The sequence below is a fragment of the Neoarius graeffei genome, chromosome 9 (genome assembly GCF_027579695.1).
Source record: "Neoarius graeffei isolate fNeoGra1 chromosome 9, fNeoGra1.pri, whole genome shotgun sequence".
Taxonomy (NCBI): Eukaryota; Metazoa; Chordata; class Actinopteri; order Siluriformes; family Ariidae; genus Neoarius; species Neoarius graeffei.
Genome location: NC_083577.1, coordinates 453,499 through 475,112, shown reverse-complemented (window position 1 = coordinate 475,112; position 21,614 = coordinate 453,499). Strand labels below are relative to the sequence as shown.

The window sequence follows — 21,614 nt, the reverse complement described above, 5'->3', positions numbered from 1 at the left end:
TCAAGCCAGTAAATTAATGGCCCTCAGAACAGCTGTTGGCAAGGCCTTATCAGCAGGGTCGGTTACTTTCAAGATGTGTCGTTGCAGAAATATGAGTGTGTTTCTGTTGTGGCTAGGGTACTGAAGAGAGAAAACAAAATACATGCAGAAAGCTGACAGAACTCCATCCTCCACACCAACGGCACTGCAGAAAGTGGAGCCATCCACCTTTATGGTCACTGGAACGCGTTTCTCTGTGAAAACCTGAGTCCAGGTGTATGACCCAGCCACTTGGACGGTGGGGTAGGGCGTCGCTGGTTCTCCCTAAAAGACAGGCAAAAGACAACACCGAAATTGGTAAAGAAATACAGAAATAAAGAAAAGGTACACTACACATTACAATGTTTTACATCACATTACCAGCTAATTTACACTACACTATAAAGTCACACACACACACAAAATAGCAGGCTACAATACTGCTCACCAAATAAATTCCTTGCGTCAATGAAATCACTGTGGTAGAAGCATTCACTTACATCAGTCAGCGAAATGTAATTGTCCAGTTTCTCTTTGAAGAGTATTGGTAACAGGACCAGGGCAGCTCGGAAGTCTACGTCTTCCAAAAGAAAAAAAAAGATAAAGTACAATATATTAGCAGTGGTAAATTAGTTCTTTCCCCAATCACTAACAGCTTTTGTTAATTCTTCAGAATCTGTTGCACAATTCCAAATACAATTAGTTCACCACCGGCCTACAGAAAGGGGAAGATGGGATTATTCCATGCCAATTCAACAATCTCCATGCACTTATGTCTCAAAAAAAAAAAAAAGACACCCACACACAGAAACTCCAATCAAAGGATTTATTAAAAACGAGCAATGTTTTAACCCACCAGAGTTCACACCTTCAGCTGTGTGACTTTTAAATAATGTCATTTACCGTATTGACACGAATATAAGACGAGGGTTTTTTTCCCCCTAAAACTAGGTCTTTAAAGGGGGGGGGGGGGGGGTGTTCATCTTATATTCGGGCCAATACGGTATATAAGCTCTGTTAATGAATAGTTTCAGTGTGCGTCTGTCTACTTTCACCATCATTTGTGTGCTTTGTCCTGACACTGACCCTAGCAAGATGGGATACATCTATTTTGTTAAAAACACAACCCAAACACAAGCCACCTCCAATTTCAGATATAATTGGATAGGGTGAGAGGTGAAGACTCATAAATATTAGCATTGTTATTGGTCTAAAATTAAGCTAAGTTTTGAAGTTAATGTAATGCATTAGATACCATTTACTTCCTCTGAAGACAATTCAGCTCTTGCTTCCAAGTACAGCTTTTCCAGCGAGGACTTTCCATGGATTGCTTGGAGCAGTGCAGGCACTAGACTTCGGAACGATTCTCTAAACTGTTGGTTTACATCGGGCATTTTGCAGATCAGGTCCATTTCCTGGAAGAGCTACAACCAAAATAGATAAAAGGGTAACAAAGTAAAGCAAATTTAACTTCTACAACATACTAATCAATATTCATTTCAATAATCTGAGATACTATGTAATATGTAAAATAACATTAAATATTCTTTGGTTATTGAGAGAAATACAAACAGTTGCTTACATAACTGTACAAACAGAACAAAACCAATTCAGACATACCCCAGATGGTGTTTTCAGGAATGGATATTTATTGATGGCCTCTACAGCAGACATTGCTTGCTGAAGCTCGCGTCTCCTCCACTGAAATGTTCGCCTCATTTTGTCCTCCACAATGGCTCGATCAGGTTGGGCCCGTTCATACTGCATGTGCAATTCTTTAACATGGGCATCAATGGAAACAGAGTCTTCACCAACAGGAAGTTCACACTCATAGTCCTGCAACACAAACACATGAAGGTGTTAGCACTACAGTGCTAATGAGGGAAAAACAGGACTTTTCTAAAAAATAAAAAAATACAAATACATTAAAAAAAAATCAAAAAGTTTTTTTTTTACTTGCTTTCATCATTGTAACAAATTACAGCGATGTCAGTTTCACAAAAACAAAATAACCTCTTACCAAGGCTCATTCCACATCAACTGAAATTACTTTTCATCATAATAAACAGTGAGTCGTCATGATGACAGACAAGCAATAGAATGACAGTACTACACACAATGTGTGCATCTTTTTTTACTGGAGCCTTTGACTACTTTTTTCAGTACTGTCTGTCTCCATATTGTGTACATTCTGAGCCTCAGTCTCCGTCTGTATCTTTTTCTTGAGTCTTTTGGGCCTTTGACCACCGGATCTTGCTCTCAAAGTAACAAAAATCAATTTAATGGGCAAACCCGCTTCAAATAAATGCATATGCATGTAAATACAAAGGCTGGTGCTTCTATCTCCTTACGCCTTATTCACACCAGAACTCAATGGCGCGGAAGTGGTAAGCCGGCGGTTTTTCCGCCGGTTCTTGAGTGGTGCGTTCTGCTCGGCCTTTCACACCAGTCAGCCTGCGGGCGCGGTATGTTCACCGCTGGCCCTGTCCACAGCCCATGTTTAAAAGAGCGTGTATAGCTTAATATTAATGAAATATCAGTCGCTTTTGTGCTCAAATTTAAATGTAAACGACATTGAGGGGGGTGTTACGTGAACTCTAGGCAGAGTGACAATTTAAAAGCAAATAGTCACTGCCTTGATACTTTGGGGGAGGAATGTCATAGACAAAAATGTATTTAGGTCATTTTAATAGGCTAGTGTTCCTTCATTTGAGCATGCCTACCAAACCGCGAGCCTTTGCACTGCCTACTACACAAGAAATGAGAAGTTTCATGGTCGATATACATTCGTAGACTGCCTACGATTTGTGCTTTCCTATTCATTTCAATGGGGCACCGCTCACATACCGCCGGCAAAATTCCGCTCGAGTTGGATTTCAAAATTGCAGCGCGCGGTACTGAGCCGTCCACCGCTCAGTTACCGCCTGTGCACTGCTTTGTTGGTGTGAAAGGACTAATCTGTTCCCATGTATTTTCACTGCCGCCGGTGAAAAACGCTTCCGTGCCGCCGGAAAACTGGTGTCTGGTGTGAATAAGGCGTTACAGGAACAATACAAATTCATTCAATATTCTTACTATAAAGCCTGATAACCCAAAGTGAAGTAGATGCAGCTCCACGCACAGTAGGTCACCCCTTTAGGCTTCACACATTCGCCAAGATCAGGTAGTCTTTTGTACAATGTGTTTCAGACAGATTTTGCTTCAGTTTCTGTCAAAAAGCCCAAGCTGCGGCTTGTTTGAGATGATGTGTGATTTATGGACTTACCGGTTTGTTCCTTTTTGTACAACTTGACTGGGGTGCTTCTTCGGTTGACCTCGCCTTGCGATGACCGAATTTGGCTTTGAAATTCATTACTTGTTCTGATTGGACAAGGGGTGCACGCTCCGTCTTGAACTTGCGCTTTAAGGACATGTGCCATGTGTGCTATTCAAAACATACATTGCCATGAGTTACTTTAGCACTGAAATATTTGATTAAGACAAGTCATAGCATATGGAAGATCTTCCATTTAAAATATTTCGTTTTGAGCTTTTCTACATGACACGTGCAAAGTATGCTATTCAAAACCCACATCACCGTAGGCTACTTTTTGCACTGGATTATTTGATGAAAAAATGTCAGCACATATATAAAATTGTAAATACTTACATAGCCATTCCCCTCAAGATCCTTTAAAAAAGGATATTTAGTCACCAGCGCCTTTGAAACTCTGACATACTCGTCATTTGAGGGATACCTACCAGTTGGAGGGAGAATAAAACAAACAAGTGACTTCAAAACTTGTTTGCTACATGCACATAGCCAATTCTGCAATAGAACTTTAATACTACACATATACTTTTCTTAGTACTGAATTATTTTGCATAATTTCTACATGTGCAGTTGATTTTTCTTGCATGCATTACACTTCAAAATAACACAAATCAATATATTGACTTTAAGACAACCTTGTATTGACAATAGGATATAGATATAGGAATTGTCTTGTTAAAAAATCAAGTAAAGAAAAAAGTTCTTTCTTTCTTTGCTGGGCCTTTCTTTTCCCCATTTCCTGGTTTTCTCCATGTTCAACAAGCTACTGGACTGTTTATGCTGACAACCCAGTCCTCGCAGATGGCGTCGCAGATGGCGTCTGCAAAGCCCCCCCTCTTCGCAGACGCTCTGCGCGCACCTCCCAAAAATTGTGACCACCGCAGAAGCCTCGCAGACAGCCTCGCAGACAAGAGGGCTCTGATTGGTCCACTCTACATCCGCTGTACACGCACTTCCGCTTCCCTACTTTCCCGGTTTGGTTTGTTTTCACGACCACCATTTTTAAAAACACGAGCGAAGATGGAGCAGCACGAAGAGCGGTTGATCGAGGAAGTGAGGAAGTACGTACATCTATACGACTCCAGTTCTAGTCATTATAAGGACAGCGAGGATAAACACTCCACTAACCACACCCACCAACTACTCCTAGCGATTTCGCGACTTCGCGCCCCCTTGCGTTGTGGCGGTGAATAACATCGCGCACGCCTATTACTCCCCGCTCAACGATAAATTACAACTGTCTGCGAAAAGCTATCTGTGAAAGCCTTGTCGCAAGAGCATGCAGAGGCCTTTTAGTCTGCAGTAATTCTTTCCCCTACTTTCTCATTAGACAGATCACACAACACCCCACCCCCTTCTTTCTGTCTATCAAAAACACTCGTTGGTCAGGCATTTCTCTGCCTGTGTGCAATGACTAATAAAGCTGTAAAGGTGGAAGAGATTGGCCCAGGCCACCTTACCCTATACCAGCTTTCTGCACCTCCAGTACAGTTTACAAACCTGATCCAGTATTAAGTGTAATTTAGATTTTGAGTGGTTTAAGGTGCTGTGCTTTGGTTGCAGTCTTTTCTTGAGGTGTGGGTTTGAATCCCACTTCTAATATTTGTTATCGCGGGTTATTAATGAGCCATGGGTTCCATGCTCATGGTCTGTGTTTGTTGAATGCTTGTTGGGAGTTTTGCCAGCACATGAGTGAAAATGGAAGCTTCAGCAAGCATGCCTTTGCAAAAATAAGCTTGAAAAATGTGTGGCATAGAATGCCTCGAGAGTATTTGGAGTCCTACTACAATAAATAAAATTAGATCAGAATTAAATTCTTAGCCTGTAATAAATTGCATGCTTGAAATATTCAGATTTTAAAATTCTATTCAGATAAATTTTTATTTATTTATTTTTTCAGTTTGTTGTGAACATCTACCACATATTACAGTATCAGTAGGTATTTTATATTTTTAGATGTAAAAATATAAAGTTTTAGTTTGTGGAACGACATGCGACGTTTGACCTGGATTATCATGTGGTTACAATGTCAATTGCCTGTTGGCATTGATTGATAAACTACAACACTAGAAATTAATACAAACAACAACGAATGATTAACCATGTAGCCAGCAGTCCAGGGTTCCTTTAATTTTTTTTCCAACAGGTTGATGATTTAAATTAAAACCTCAAATCATGTGTTCATGTGCTGCTGGAATTTCATTATATCATTCGAAGGTTTGAGAGTGAAAGCAATGCTTTTAGCTGTGTCTTGGTTCTATGGTGTAATGGTTAGCACCCTGGACTCTGACTCCAGTGATCTGAGTTCAAATCTCAGTGGAACCTCTGAAGCCTTTGTTTATGGCTTCTGAACGCAGACTGTTTCAACTGCATGCTCCTTTTGGTCAAGCAAGCTGTCACGTCCCAAACCCTTTGTTTCCGTTAAAGTGCCAGTCTTCTGAAAATTCCATTACCCCTGGGAATTATAGCTGATAAAACTAGACATGATTCATTTACTGTCTAAATTGTATTTTAATGGGAGACCGGGAACATGTTCTGTTTAGTTGGTAAAGTTTGGCTCTTTGAGTCCACCATTACACCAACACGTTCCTGTTAAGTTACTGTTCATTCAAAGAAGTGACATCATATGCAAAATGCTTAAAAGTTTGTTGGCATTTCTGGCTTCGTCTGTTTTGCAAATTGTAGCACGTTTTTAACAATTTTTTTTAAATTTATTCCACAACAAAACTAAAACCAAAGCATGTCTCCTAAGGGGTGTGTCCTTCAAGGCTGTTCAAGTGTAGCCGTTAAAAAAAAAGCAGAATTTTGATCCACTGTAGCCCAAAAGTCGGCAGGACACTTGCAGAATGAATGAGTTTGATTTGTACCAACAAAGAGAGGTAACCTCAAGCCGACAGGACGGTTTGGTGTCTGCTCCATACATTTTGAAAAAGATACATTTGTGAGGCAGATTCACATAGAAGGATTTGAGCGATGTCTGGTACATGGAGCAGTTCCTACGATCCTGAAACAAAAGTCAGACGTGCCATCCCAAAGAGCTCACCGCACAGTAAGTGTCAAGCTTGCGTTTAGCCTGTCGCTCTTGGTGAGGATAAGCAGGGTGGCGGTCTTCTTTTGGTCACTGCACATAGGTATTTGAACAGTGACCCAAGTGCATTGCCAACTCATGTGGTCAACATAAGACCTGCGTATGGTCAGCAATGCATCTCGCTTTGGTGCCTGGCTGTCGGTCTGGCCGAGCAGACTAAGGAGCAGTGTTCGGCTTGTGGTATCCAGTGGAGATGCGTTCTTCAATGTTGATCCTGATGTTTGTTGAGTCCTGCTTACTGATGTTTGGGATGGTGTGCTGATACCATGCTGAACTCCAGTTTTGCATCTTAAGCTACTGAAACAGATGCCTTGATGTTCCCCTACGTAATTTAGAATGCTTACGAGTAAGTTTGAGATTCTCTTTGCCATACGATGGGTGAAAACTGGTCATTGCAGTCCATTCTAGGGTTCATTTTACAACACTGGCTTTATTTAGCAGCGCCGCCCACAGACGGCTAGCAGGTCGAGTCAAAGCACTGTCATAAAATGTTTGCAGAGGTTGCTTGTAAAAGCACTGCTAATGCAGAGTATTGCAATAGTTAGCCAAGCGCATGGCCCACGCATGAGGTCAACACACCGTGCCACCCCAAAATGTAGCTCCTTCCAGTCTCTTGCTGCAGCTGACAGCAATTTTACTTTGGCATTTTTTTAACTGACTCCTCTATTACTGACACTGTCTGATGTGCTAGGGGACAGTAGGCGCTCTGAGTGTGCCTCCCTCATGGCTGTTTTAGTCCTTAAATCATCTTCAGTGCCTAATGAAGCCCACCCAAAAAACTTTATCAGCTTAGACTACGCCATTGTTTGGTTCACGCAGAGATAATTCCACCAAAACACCAGACCGATTAAGACACACTGCGATTGGTCAAAAGCTTGGAGCTTATTTGTGCATTATGTGTTGTCAGTTTTTATTGGTCACAAGCATGTGCTCATTGTTTACACTCTGGCTTCCTGCCGTCTCTTCACTGGGGTTGGATTTTGGCAAATGGAGGGATTTGTGGAGGGAGTTCTAGAAAAGATGAATTATGATAATGATGACAAATACATTCGTCATGGTGATGACTGCTAGTAATTTTCTCTTCGTCATTGGTGGATTATGTTGTTCAGTGACAAGCGTGACGAGAGCCAGTGGGAACCCTGGTTACACTACATTTAAATCCACTTGGCCAACACTGAGGGAATATTGCTCCAGCAGGTACAACAGTCTTTCAATCATCATCAAATCTACGTTGCTAACAGGGAGCGAAAGTGCCGACAAAGTGGATTTCAAGGCGGGAAAACATTGTCAGCACTGCTGTCCCAATGAATTTAGGAGGCAAAATATCTATTTACAACACATATGAAAGTGCAAAATATAAAATAGTAAATCTGAAACATGATACATTTGAACACTGCTACATGCTCCATGTGAAAATACAGTGCCATTCTCACAATTTGAGGCTGATCAAACCAAGCATCACCAAGTAATGTCTGCTTCCTCTTTTGGATTGGCATCTCATGGAAATCAATTTCCCATGACTGTGTCTTTGTTCGAGGTATCCACTATTCCTTTGCAATTTATCATTACATATGTGTGAAGTTTATTCCAAGCAAGTTTCAAAGAAATCCGATTAACTTTGGAGAAGGAGGTCAAAAAAAGATTGTAAAAAATATGTGAAAAATACACAAAATCCAAAATGGGTGACATCACTCAACCCAATATTAAAAATTTCCAGAATGACGACAGACATGCTCGTACCAAATTTTATGGATATCAAAGTAACCGTGTCCTGACCATGAAGACCCGTGCATCTGATTTCATGTCGCATCTCAAGCAAATTGATGGTCTGCCATTATGTCCTCATTTGAGATACGGCCCATTTAAAAACAAAAACAAAAAAAGGCTCATTTTTGCAAAAAACACAGTGTATCCCCTACCATTATATTGGGCAGTATACCAATACTACAAACAAACAAACAAACAAACAAACAAACAAACAAACAAACAAACAAAAAAAAACCAGGAATGCAGTTCTATTGTAAAAATTGTTCTAATTATTGTTCTGAAATAAATGAGAAGACTTAAAGATGATTCCTTTACCGCAGGGCCGGCTCTGGGTCTTTGGTTTTAGTTTTGTTGCAGAATTAAAAAAAAAAAATAAAGTTTAAAATGTGCTGCACTTTGCAAAGCAGACGAAGTTGGAAATGCCACGAACTTTCAACTGTGGGTGGTAAAAGAGAGCAACTGGACTTGCTTGAAGATTCTTGAAGACGTTTCACCTCTCATCCGAAAGGCTTCTTCAGTTCTGTCTGACTGGTAGGGAGTATCAGGTATTTATCCTCTCATGGATGAAAAGCTCATCTAAGGTGTCATTGAGTCATCCTGTTGGTGTGGGTCACTGGGGGCTGGATGTGAACGGCCTCGAGAGTCATTTGGGTGATCAATGGATTGCCCGTTAAGGTGATCAATGGAATGCTGATTCTCTCTGTCCTCTTGTGAGTCACTGAAAACAGCTGGGTTTTGGTGTGCATTCAGTTGTCTGGGAAGTGTGCCAAGGACTGCATTGTAGGTGGCTGATAAATGATGTCTTAGACCCCCACCTCTGTTCAGTGATGGCCATTCCAGGTTGACAAAAATGGCTTCTTTAACTCCTCGCTCATACCAATGATCCTCTCTGGCTAAAATACGTATGTTTCAATCCTGAAATGAGTGTCCTTTGTTGTTAAGATGAAGGTAGACAGCAGAGTCCTGGCCTGAGGAACTGGCTCTCCTGTATTGAGCCATACGCCTGTGAAGCGGTTGTTTAGTTTCCCCAATATACGAGTCCGTGCATTCCTCACTGCACTGAATTGCATACACTACGTTGTCCTGTTTGTGTCTGGCTATTCTGTCCTTAGGGTGGACCAGTTTCTGCTTCAGGGTGTTACTGGGTCTGAAACGTACCGGAATGTTGTGTTTGTAGAAGATCCTCCTGAGTTTCTCAGATAGACCAGAAATGTAGGGAATGACAATGTTCTTGTGTTTGTTCCTGTTATCCTCCTTGTCCGTTATGTTCCTTTTTCTACTCTTGAAGAAAGCCCAGTTGGGATACCCGCAGCTCTGAAGTGCTTTCTTGATGTGATTCTGCTCCTTCTCTTTTCCCTCTACCGTTGTAGGGATGTTCTGAGCCCTGTGTTGCAAGGTCCTAATGACCCCCAATTTGTGTTCCAGTGGGTGGTGAGAGTCGAAGAGTAGGTACTGGTCCGTGTGTGTGGGTTTCCGGTAGACCTCGATGCTAAGGCTTCTGTCTTGTCTAATGTGTACATCACAATCCAAGAAGGCTAGATTATTCCCACTTATGTCCTCCCGAGTGAAATTGATGTTGATATCCACTGCATTGATGTGCTTAGAGAAGGCTTCCACCTCATGGGTTTTGATTTTCACCCAGGTGTCATCCACATATCTGAACCAGTGGCTGGGAGCAACTCCTGAAAAAGTGGTCAAAGCTTTATGTTCCACTTCCTCCATGTATAGATTGGCCACAATAGGGGACACCGGTGAGCCCATGGCACATCCATGCTTCTGTCTGTAGAAACTTTCATTAAACTGGAAATAAGTGGTAGTCAGGCAGAGGTCAAGCAGGGTGCAAATCTGGTCCGTGGTGAGGTTTGTTCTATCCAGTAAGGTGTTGTCTTGAAGGAGTCGTTGTCTAACAGATTCAACTGCTTCTGTGGTGGGAATGCAGGTGAAAAGAGAAGTGACATCGTAAGAAACCATGGTTTCATCTAAGTCTAGTTTGAGGTCTGCAACTTTAGTAGCAAAATCTTGGGAGTTTTTGATGTGATGTCAAAAACTCTTCAGGTGTTTGGCAATGTTATAGGTGACCGAGTTCCTCAGGCCAGGACTCTGCTGTCTACCTTCCTCTTAACAACAAAGGACACTCATTTCAGGATTGAAACGTACGCATTTTAGCCAGAGAGGATCGTTGGTATGAGCGAGGAGTTAAAGAAGCCATTTTTGTCAACCTGGAACGGCCATCACTGAACAGAGGTGGGTGTCTAAGACATCATTTATCAGTCACCTACAATGCAGTCCTTGGCACACTTCCCAGACAACTGAATGCACACCAAAACCCAGCTGTTTTCAGTCACTACGTTTACATGCACATAGAGAGAATCGAATTTCTGCCGTTGCTCGACTGAAATCGAAGTTCAAAATGCCATGTATACACCTTAATTCGGCTGAAATTGAACCGAACTTGATTTCTCGGAATCGAGCTACACGACCTAGTTTATGCAATTTCTGCCGAGCTACTTTGTGCATGTATACCCTATCGAGCTAGTTGTCGAGCTACTTCCGGAAGTGACGAGTGACGAGACCACAAGCGGGAAACACAACAGCCTCGGTCGGCGTGACAACAGTAGTAGCGAGCAGCAGAAGAGGTCAGGAGGAGCAAACGAAGAAGAGAAAATGGCGATGTAGAGCTCTCTGAAGTGTGGGTGGAGCACAGAGGACGGCAGGACAAAGCTTCTGGTACTAATAGGCTTTTTATTGTCAGACTTTTCAGTTTAACAGCCTACTTTTATTCTTGAGAGAAAAACACACACACACACACACACACACACACGTGCGCGCTGTGTTCTAGTCCCGGGATGAGCTCTCCCCTCTGCTCTCCCTCTGCCTCCTTAAATAGGGCGCGGTTACTGGGAAGACACACAAACACAGGTTAATTACCATCAGGTGAAGTGATTCTGCCACTCACCTTCCCTGGCTCCGCCCTCCTGTCACAGACCGGTGCTTGACCACGCCCCCACTGCCACAGGCAAGCAGAAACGTGCACTTCTGGAGCAATGAGGAGACAGAGTTCATGCTCATTCAGCTTAAGGAATTGAATATATTACACCTTACTGGATAGAACGAACCTCACCACGGACCAGATTTGCACCCTGCTTGACCTCTGCCTGACTTCCACTTATTTCCAGTTTAATGAAAGTTTCTACAGACAGAAGCATGGATGTGCCATGGGCTCACCGGTGTCCCCTATTGTGGCCAATCTTTACATGGAGGAAGTGGAACATAAAGCTTTGACCACTTTTTCAGGAGTTGCTCCCAGCCACTGGTTCAGATATGTGGATGACACCTGGGTTAAAATCAAAGCCCATGAAGTGGAAGCCTTCTCTAAGCACATCAATGCAGTGGATATCAACATCAATTTCACTCGGGAGGACATAAGTGGGAATAATCTAGCCTTCTTGGATTGTGATGTACACATTAGACAAGACAGAAGCCTTAGCATTGAGGTCTACCGGAAACCCACACACATGGACCAGTACCTACTCTTCGACTCTCACCACCCACTGGAACACAAATTGGGGGTCATTAGGACCTTGCAACACAGGGCTCAGAACATCCCTACAATGGTAGAGGGAAAAGAGAAGGAGCAGAATCACATCAGGAAAGCACTTCAGAGCTGCGGGTATCCCAACTGGTCTTTCTTCAAGAGCAGGAAAAGGAACATAACGGACAAGGAGGATAACAGGAACAAACGCAAGAACATTGTCATTCCCTACATTTCTGGTCTATCTGAGAAACTCAGGAGGATCTTCTACAAACACAACATTCTGGTACGTTTCAGACCCAGTAACACCCTGAAGCAGAAACTGGTCCACCCTAAGGACAGAATAGCCAGACACAAACAGGACAACGTGGTGTATGCAATTCAGTGCAGTGAGCAATGCACGGACTCGTATATTGGTGAAACAAACAACCGCTTCACAGGCGTATGGCTCAACACAGGAGAGCCAGTTCCTCAGGCCAGGACTCTGCTGTCTACCTTCATCTTAACAACAAAGGACACTCATTTCAGGATTGCAACGTACGCTTTTTAGCCAGAGAGGATCGTTGGTATGAGCGAGGAGTTAAAGAAGCCATTTTTGTCAACCTGGAACGGCCATCACTGAACAGAGGTGGGGGTCTAAGACATCATTTATCAGCCACCTACAATGGAGTCCTTGGCACACTTCCCAGACAACTGAATGCACACCAAAACCCAGCTGTTTTCAGTGGCTCACAGGAGGACAGAGAGAATCAGCATTCCATTGATCACCTTAACGGGCAATCCATTGATCACCCTAACGACTCTCGAGGCCATTCACATTCAGCCCCCAGTGACCCACACCAACAGGATGACTCAACGACACCTTAGACGAGCTTTTCATCCATGAGAGGATAAATACCTGATACTCCCTACTACGGTAGTGACATACTCAGAATGCTCGCCTGTCTGCTGCAGAACGGTAGGGGCCCTCGCGGTAAGCTGCGGTAAGGGTGCAGTTACAACTTGCAGCCATGGGGGCAGCATAACACTGAAGTAGGCTTTGTCAGTGGCCGCCAAAACATGTGCGCCCGCCATCTCTCCCTCTCCTTTCGTTGATAATCGGCGATTTGGTGATAGCAAATTACCTCTATTGCTAACTAATAACAGAGACAATTGAACGCATACGAGTTGATAATTGCACGCCACAAACTTGAGCAGATGCGCCAATTTCTCCTCTCACCTCCTTTCCTCCATGCAGCTGTTAAAAAAAAAAATTGCAATTGCACAGTTTGGCATGCCCCGTCACTTAATTTTTTGTACAGACACTGCTGTTGTTTTGTAGGTGAAGACAGTTCGTCTGGTTATGTTAGTTATTAATAAATATCCCAACTTAATTTATAACATTAATATTCTAGCGCATGCCGATTCAGCTGATAACGAGATCATTAAACTGCACAGTATTCTCTAGCACACTTCCAGGATTTAAGTTAGAGAGGTGAAGTGGCTGTGCGTGATTTCGGTATTTAAAATAAATGTTGTTTGTATAAACGTAGTTCGGGAGGAAGCCTGCGGAGTGATTGACAGCTGTCATTACCTGCTCCCGCCTTCCCGGAGATTTAATCCCTCCTGCTCCTTTCACCTGTCATGCGCGAAGGCTTCTCGAATTGTCCCACCACCTCCCCCTTCTCCTCCATTTCACTAGAGCACCCAGCTGCAATTCCTCTATAGGGGGTGTGTGAAGCGGATCTCATCCTGTATGATCTCCGCTGAAAGCATCCAGGTACCGAGGCCAGCTGACATGCCAAACATGCTTACTGTACACCAAGCACTCAAGGGCGAACTAGTGAAACTTGGTTTATAGTTTACGCTATTTTACGCATCTAATGACAAAAGTTAAGATAGGCTACTAAACTGTTGGGACGAAGGCTGAGCATTTTTGCACAAGTGGAATTTAAACACATAGCCTAGTTATCATGCAGTGACGTTTCATTTAATTTCTCAGCATTCCAGCTTAATGCGCGGCAGAAATGACACTGCATGAAAAGTGGGATTTACGGGAGCAAACGGGACTGCAGATTTCTGTGGAATTTCAGGTTTATGACAATTTATAGCAATTTGCAGGCAACACTGAAAACTGCCGTGAATTGTCGGAAATGGACGTGTAACTTGCTTTGGCAGTTGTCCCCCATGACCCCCCTTCCCCTAAGCCTAGGGAAGGCTATACAAATGCAAATCAGGATAGCAGGGGGAGTTCCCAGGTAACATTTTACTAAAAGATATTAACTTAATTGTAAGAATTGTAGAATTGTAAGCTTTTTAAAACTGAGTTGCTGCACACAAGTCAAGTCAAGAAGGTTTATTGTCATTTAAGCCATACATAGTACACAGTGAGATGAAAAACTTTTACTAGTACTAAAAATAACAAAGACATGAATGCAACAATAATGTGTTTCAACAGTGTACTGTGAAAGTAGCAGCCAAGGGTATATGTCTATCAATAATAGCAACAGTACAAAACCTGTATATTGCTGGAATATTGATGGAAAAGGCAGTGAGGGAATTAACACAGAGAACATTTCCAAGTATCCACACAAACTGTTTGATGCACAGAAGAAGCGATGTGATGGCGTTATCAGAAATCTTGAAGGCTGATTGCCATGACAAAAGCATCATGGCCAGAAATTTCATCAAGTCTTCTGGTTTTTCACTTCTGGACTGATCACTTCCATGCCCCTCTCCATCTTGTATGTCTGGACAGGCTTCACTCTGCTCCTCAGCAAGGCTTTCCCCCTCTTCAGTCACATACTCATCCTATGCAAATGTAAAACACACATTTAAATTCATATCCATGCAATAAATTACAATGCATGCAAATGCCCACATTCGACACCTCAACGGACCATACTCAGTGCATGAATATGTCCATGTCAGAGTGAATAGGCCATCATTAGCATGGCCATTTTAGTATGAGACCAGTCAAATGACCACAGTCAGTGCATGAATATGTCCATGGCAGAGTGAATAGGCACCGTTCGAACTACGGGGGTACTCGGGGGATCCGAGATCCCCTGAAACAGACATGAGATCCTTTGAAAACATGATTTGGGAAATGTTGGGGGGTCTCTAAAATATTGGCAAAATGATGTTTATTGACATAGCAATCGTGTGTAACGGGAAGCATTTGCATATCCGAAGTGTTGTGTTTACATCAAAGATAAAATAAACCGATATGACAACGACTGCTGCTGCCAGGTTGGGGACACAAACTAGTAGAAAGGAAGTGTGCCAACAGTGCCAACAGACTTCCTTTCTACTAGTTTGTGTCCCCAGAATTTTCCCATTGTTACCATTGGTAATGTTCCCGTTGATATCATTGTTGATGCGAGGTTGTTTTTTGAACATGCCAATGCGGACATGATTTCCCCTGATGAGTTATGACTTCAGACGCGATGCGTGTGTGGAGGTGTGGAGTCCGCATGATATGTGCGTAAGATAGGCTTCTCATGTGTTTGGAGAGCCGCACTCTGAGACAAGCGCAAGCACAAGCACCCCCCCCCCCCCCCCCCCAAGGGAAAAAAAGGGACCCCCCGAAAATATCGGCATAGTTTGAACACTGTGAATAGGCCATCGTTAACATGACCATTTGAGTATGAAAAGATTGTGAAACTATAGTTTAAAAAAATCATATGCATCTCAAACTGCTGTTAAAAGAAGCCTAATCTGTGGCCTCTGTGTTTATTTCAGGGGAATCTTGAAATTACTTATAATTGAATTATTTAATTCAGTCAGTAAGCAGGAACTTCATACTTCTATATTCAAAAATATCCAAAATGGTTTATATCACAAACATGCGAGCATGTACCGTATAACAATAACCTCGCATGTGATTGGACCAGGACCAGGCGGTCATGGGCGTGGCTCATACAGTATAAACAGGTGTACCGTAGCTTACCAGGTACCGTAGTTTTCATGTGCTCCAGAACTTTCTCTTGGTTTCTGGGATTTTTGCTGCTTGGTGATCTTCAATGGCTGGACGGCGCCTCGCGTTCTACTCTCCGTCGACTCCTGTGTCTGGACGCGATGGACCTGTGTCGGGAAGTCCGCAGATCGATGAGAGAAAACTGCTGTCTGCTCTCAGTGGGTTGTCTCGTCAGATTGCAGAGCTGACTACGTTCGTAACTGACAGATTCAACTCTATGGATGACAGATTCAACACCGTGGAAGACAGATTGACTGCTTTGGAGGGATGTAACTTTGGGGAAAATGCAAACTCCAGGAAGAAAAGACGGGTGCAGAGTCCCATGATTGCGGTAAGAATTTGTCCGGTGTCTGCTAGCTAAGCTAAATAGCCTAAAAGTAAGCATAGCAGCTAGCCCAAGCTAAAAGTAGCCAGTAGCTAGCTATGAGGGACAAGTGACTTAAAAACGTTGTTTTGTTCTTTTCATAGGAAACAGTACGCCGTCTTCACAACTCGGAGACAAACACTAGGCGATATGAGCCGGCGCAAGGGTAAGATTTAAAGAATATGCTTTCATTCTGTATGAGATACGTTAATAGATGCAGATCCTAGCCTGATCCTAACTGTAGCCATCTTGTTTTCACAGACTAACTTTGCCTCATAACGAAGCCGTGACAAGCTATTTAGTGCGGGCTTTGTCGACAAATCCAAATCTTCATGATGCTGACAAAGACAACATTGTGTGTAAGTAACAACTATTTCACTAAATATTATGGTAGCCTATACTGTCCTTTCTCTGCTGTCTACACTTCCCTTCTTCCTTTCCCTTATTAAGCTTAGCCTACTGCTACGTTGTTAATCGTACTCTCATTTGTTTTTCTAGCTGCCTGCAAGACGTATTACGAAACCTTACGCAGGAGCTACAGATACCAGCAGCCTGATCTTTCGTTGCAGGTGGAAGCAATGAAGTAGCCGGCTCGTAGTCGCTCCAGAAGAAAGAGGGTAAGATTTTTCAGTTTTGGTCAATGTGACTTTTTTTTCAGTGTTTTTCATGTGTTGTGTCCATACGCAGTGCATTGCTCAGTACTTATTCTCTTTATCGATCGTTTTTACAGCTGTTTGACGCGAGACGAGGTGTCCTTGCTATGGACGAGATGGATGTATGGCAGTGTGCTACCGTAGACCTGATGTCGGATGAAGAAAATGGGGTGGTGGATGGGGTGTCTGGGTGGATCGTTAAGCCTCCACCGTCCCGTAACCCGGAGCTCAGCGAACTATTGCCGCTTTTCCACTACAAACGCGGCTGAGCCGTGCCGTGCTGAGTTGGGCTGAGTCGAGCTGAGCGGGGCTGTTGGAGTTGCATTTCGACTACAACCGCGCTGAACCGTGCTGGCTGGAAGTGGGTGGACACATTGGGTGGAGTTAGCGAAAGTGGGTGGACGTCACGTGATGTCGTTAAGCGGCGCAAACAGTGACATCAGTGATCTTTTAAGCGGTAGTCTCACAGCCCGGATAGTAAACAATAAACATGGAGGACATGGTGTCGTTAGTGTTGCTGGTCTTGGTGCTGTGGCTTGTTGTCACCGACAACGCCAACAGATACTGGCAAGAGCGTATAGATGAGACGAGGCGCATAAGGCTTCAGAAATTCTCGTAATTCGTAATTCTCCTTCTTCCGGGTTTACAGATCACAGCGTGCTCGCGGGGCGTGTGAGGACACTCCTCCTCACCAATCAGTGCACAGGGGAGTGTCTGCTCACGCCCCCAGCCTCACTCAGCTCGGTTTGGCTCGCTTCAGCCCTACTCCAAAACCGTGCGAGTTTTGGGGGCTAAGCAGGGCTGAAGCGAGCCGAGTCGTGCTGTTTTAAGGTAGTCGAAACGCGAGCCGTGTCGGGCTGAAGTGAGCTGAAGCGAGCTGAAGTGAGCTGAAAAAGGGTAGTGGAAAAGGGCCATATGTGCTACCGGTACGCTGCAATCAAGGCTTGAGGCAGATCCAAAGTACAGGGCAACCCACCACAGACGACTGCATGTCGGTCCGATGCCGCCTGCTCCCCACAGCTCAGAGACCGCAAGCATGCACTTCATGGAGCTGTAGGACTAAAATACGGTGCTTATTTGCTTTTGTTTAGTTTTGTATCCTGCACATCTCTCTTGCACTAGAGAATGTATAGGCAACTACTGTTTGTCTTTGACTGAATGCTGCCATTTTGTTTATTTTTTAACGTCTTGTACTTACTCTGATTTTGAAAATAAAGCTCTTGTTTGATACAACGTTCCTTGCAAATTTTCCTTCCTCAATAAATGTGTGTCATTGATAGGATAACAATGACATGAATATACAGCATCATAGCTAATCATAACCACAACAGATATATATACCATATATATATATATATATATATATATAGGTTGTGGTTATGATGACCCAGGGTAACCAATAGCCTAGGCCTAGTGGCATCTGCCAACCAATCACGAGTGATTTCTTTGGTTTAAAAGTAGTGTTTTCATCCAATACTGAGTGAGGAAATTCGAGGCAAGCCAGGCAATTCTCGGACCACGCGCGGTTTCGCTGCTATTCATATGCAAATAGGCTACCCCGCGAGTAGAGGGGGGCCGGAGGATTTTACTATCTGGGGCGAGTGCTCCCAAGTGCTACCTGGTGGTCGTTTGGGTACATTGCAGCTCAGTTCAAAACAGATGCGGTACGTACCGCGTCGATACCACGTGCTTGCCGCGTCAATGCGGGCACATTGGCCTGCCCCCGACGGTAGTCAGACAGAACTGAAGAAGCCTTTCGGATGAAAGGTGAAACGTCTTCAAGAATCTTCAAGCAAGTCCAGTTGCTCTCTTTTACCACCCAAAGATACAGTATTAATTGAACAGCGCACATTTTGCTCATGTTGTGAGAGAATCTCTTTCAGAGCCTAAAAATACAGAAAAACCCCGATGAGTTAGTTGAGAGAGATAACAGGATGGCATGTCCATTTATTTTATATAGAAATCATGCTTTTAGATGCAATATAACGTCGCACCTGTTTCAGTGGACAAAAAGGCAACAACAAGATTCAGAAATACACAGGGAAGTTTATCACAGAGTGATAAATTATAAATTCATCTTGCAATGGCCTTTTCCTTCACACCAATTCCGTGATTATTGTAGGGACTTTACCTTAAAATTCCAAACAGGTTCAATTCACCTTAAAATCAGCTCTCTGTAAAGGGACACCATAAGAAGATCGTAGGTTTTGGAATTTTGGGGAAAAAATATTTTATGGTTGCAGAGATACGATGATTTTAGTAAAAAATAAATAATGGTAATTGCGCTATAACTCCCCCACCAAGCACACACACCCCTCTCTACTTAAAATTGTAGCACAAAACAGAAAGGGTCTACATGGTCCTAAGTGGTTCTGTTAGAACCAGAAAAGGTTGGTAGTTTTATGAGCAACTTAGTTTTGGAGGTGAATCCGAACAAATTCCTGCCTGTTGTGCGCCACCTGCTCCTGCAGCTCCAGCACTGTAAAGTGACAGTAAGTGTCTATTTACTGCCATTATTGAGCCTTCTGCCGAGCAAGTGAGCTTACAAAGGTCACAATTACAAAGAGACACTGCTTTATCATAACTGTGAAAGCTGAACACCAAATCAGTTAAAAAAATAGCAAACTATGATTTGTACCATGTATTAACTTCCCGGGTTCCAGAAAACAGCTGGCGCAGTTGTTGCTCTTCTTCTTCACGAGTGACTTGGCTTGTGTATTCACCTGCCTCTTTCTCCATGGCTATAGGTTCTAAATCATCCTTAGACATCTAACCAAAGATTGAGGATGAATTTGAAGAGCTTTGGTGTCTTTTTCAAAAGAATCGGTATCAAGAACCCACACCACTGCAGAGAGTAGGATAGAGTCCGGGTGGAAACAAAAGAAGGTTCTGGCGCAAATGACATCACGCGTGCAGTGCCGCCGACCTGTAAATCTGCGATCTAATAATGGCGGACGAGCTTTTAGTGATTTTTGGAACAGAATTCAGACGCAAGAATCTTCTTTTTTTTTATTTATCCGCCAACTTTACAGTGTATTTGAGCACATCACACACACAAAACTGGGGATTTTCTGATGCAACTTTCATTAAACTCGCACTTTGAGAACAATGCAGCCAAGTGAAATCCATGTCACTGGCAGTTCAGATCGACCATTTAAAGTAAAACTTGGGCTCGTCCGGGAGTTGAACCCAGGACCTCTCGCACCCGAAGCAAGAATCATACCCCTAGACCAACGAGCCAAACAACCCACAAAAAGCTGTGTCCATGCAGCTGGAATTGCATTATATCCTTCAAAGGTTACTCTTCAAAAAAGACTTTTCCACTTGAATTCTGTTCCAAAAATCACGAAAAGCTTACAAAAATATGTTGAACTCATTAACATGTCTCGCTCCGGAAATATTTAGTAAAAGGCGAAAGATTTATGCGGCAATGAAAAGAAGCCTGAGCTGCACTTAACACTGGATCAGGTTAGTGACACTGGATTGGAGGTGCAGAAAGGTGGTATTGAGGATTTGCAGTCACGTGACCCGCACGTGTGTACTCCGCACACTCCGGCATATTGGACGGCTTCAGGATAGTTTACCTTGTGCGAGCGTAATGGATCCAGGGAGTAATCCCCAAGAAAATTCGGAAAATACCCTATCTACATCGCGCGATTACTTGTCAAAGTTTGTTCAGCATCTTGAAGGTGACGTGAGGCAGCGTTACGTGGAAAAGTGTTCCAGGTTGGGGATTGCAGATCCGTACAACTTGCCGCAATCCTTGTTCAGGGAAATTCGGAGCTGCGGTGCCGGCGATTTGCCCGATCTGGCCTACCACGACATTTACAATTTTCTCGTTAATCGTGAATCGTGTTACACTGGCAAAGCCCTCAAAGCTTACAAGAGCCTGGAAGCTTATAAATATTTTGTTGCGGGATGGGTATCCCAACTATACCTCAGGAAGTTCCCGAAGAAGAATGTGTACTTGATAACCTCACGGGTAAGTGGCATTAAGACGTTTATCATAAAGAGACTATGCAGGACGTTTTATCTTAATAATGTTCGAAATTTAAACTCAGTTCCAGATAATGACAGGGTTGTAAATATGTATGTTTTTGTCTGAAAAACAGTAAATCTGCGCAGCTTCCGTGAAAACGTGGGCAGCTTTCTTCTCATACTTCCAATTTTTCATGGACTGTAAGGCATTTGCTTATGTAGTAATTTTAATACAGAATTTACTCTGATGAAATTATTCAGACACTCCAACGCCCCCCTAAAGAAAAAAATCAGATCTGCGCGTTTCAGCCGTGAACCGGCATCCGCCATCTGCATCCCTGTTTAAACTCATAGGTTAACCGACTTTAACCGGCTAATGAGGCTCGGTGGTCGGTCAAGATTTTTTTTAGTTTTGGCATCCCTACTATGGATTGGCCTTTCAAAGGCATAGATGAGCCAAAAAGATAAAACATTGTCATAGACTAGGCCAGGGTAGTAGGGCTAGGCATAGCCATTTTAAACGTTAGAGACTGTCTAGTTTCTAAGTATGCAGCTATCATTCAATCCGAAAATCAACTTAACAGATGTACTAGGAGTATTGAATTAGAAGATTGCACCAAATGCTGAACAAGATATAACCATCCTCGAAAGATCTACTCCCACACACTTGATAATTAGAACGGGTTTGTCTAAGTTCTATGCGCGGCCTTGCCGTCCAAAATGGCGGATAACGAATACCACGTGACCTTGTGACGTCACGTGAAATGGGTCAATAGGGTATAGACAGGTCATGACAGGGGATAATCAGAAAAAATTTGGGGTCAGAATTTTTATTGTTGATTATAGTTTTGTAAACTATCCAGAATTTATTTAAATTTGGGGACAGTCAAAATTTTCAATATGGCCGCCAAAATCCAAGATGGCCGATTTTCACTAAAACTTC

At 43.2% G+C, this 21,614-nt stretch overlaps 1 protein-coding gene, 1 long non-coding RNA gene and 3 other non-coding genes across 5 annotated transcripts; 2 read left to right on the top strand and 3 right to left on the bottom strand.

Annotated features, from left to right (window-relative positions):
- Positions 1 to 6,460, bottom strand: LOC132891407 (uncharacterized). Its single transcript, XM_060928916.1, has 7 exons — positions 6,375 to 6,460; positions 3,668 to 3,755; positions 3,284 to 3,442; positions 1,639 to 1,854; positions 1,274 to 1,442; positions 519 to 598; positions 1 to 303 (listed from the first exon to the last, which is right to left on the bottom strand). Exons 1-7 carry the CDS (start codon positions 6,458 to 6,460, stop codon positions 1 to 3), a joined length of 1,101 nt encoding a protein of 366 aa, XP_060784899.1.
- trnaq-cug (transfer RNA glutamine (anticodon CUG)) lies at positions 5,585 to 5,656 on the top strand. Its single transcript has one exon. It is a non-coding gene; the product is annotated as a tRNA-Gln (tRNA).
- A 9,841-nt stretch (positions 6,461 to 16,301) lies between the features above and the next one.
- Positions 16,302 to 16,844, top strand: LOC132891108 (uncharacterized). The gene is made up of 3 exons (XR_009655275.1): positions 16,302 to 16,399; positions 16,539 to 16,657; positions 16,771 to 16,844. It is a non-coding gene; the product is annotated as an uncharacterized LOC132891108 (long non-coding RNA).
- Positions 16,845 to 19,861: 3,017 nt separating this feature from the next.
- trnap-cgg (transfer RNA proline (anticodon CGG)) lies at positions 19,862 to 19,933 on the bottom strand. Its single transcript has one exon. It is a non-coding gene; the product is annotated as a tRNA-Pro (tRNA).
- A 98-nt stretch (positions 19,934 to 20,031) lies between these two features.
- Positions 20,032 to 20,142, bottom strand: LOC132892223 (U5 spliceosomal RNA). The gene has a single exon (XR_009655409.1). It is a non-coding gene; the product is annotated as a U5 spliceosomal RNA (small nuclear RNA).
- Positions 20,143 to 21,614: the final 1,472 nt, after the last annotated feature.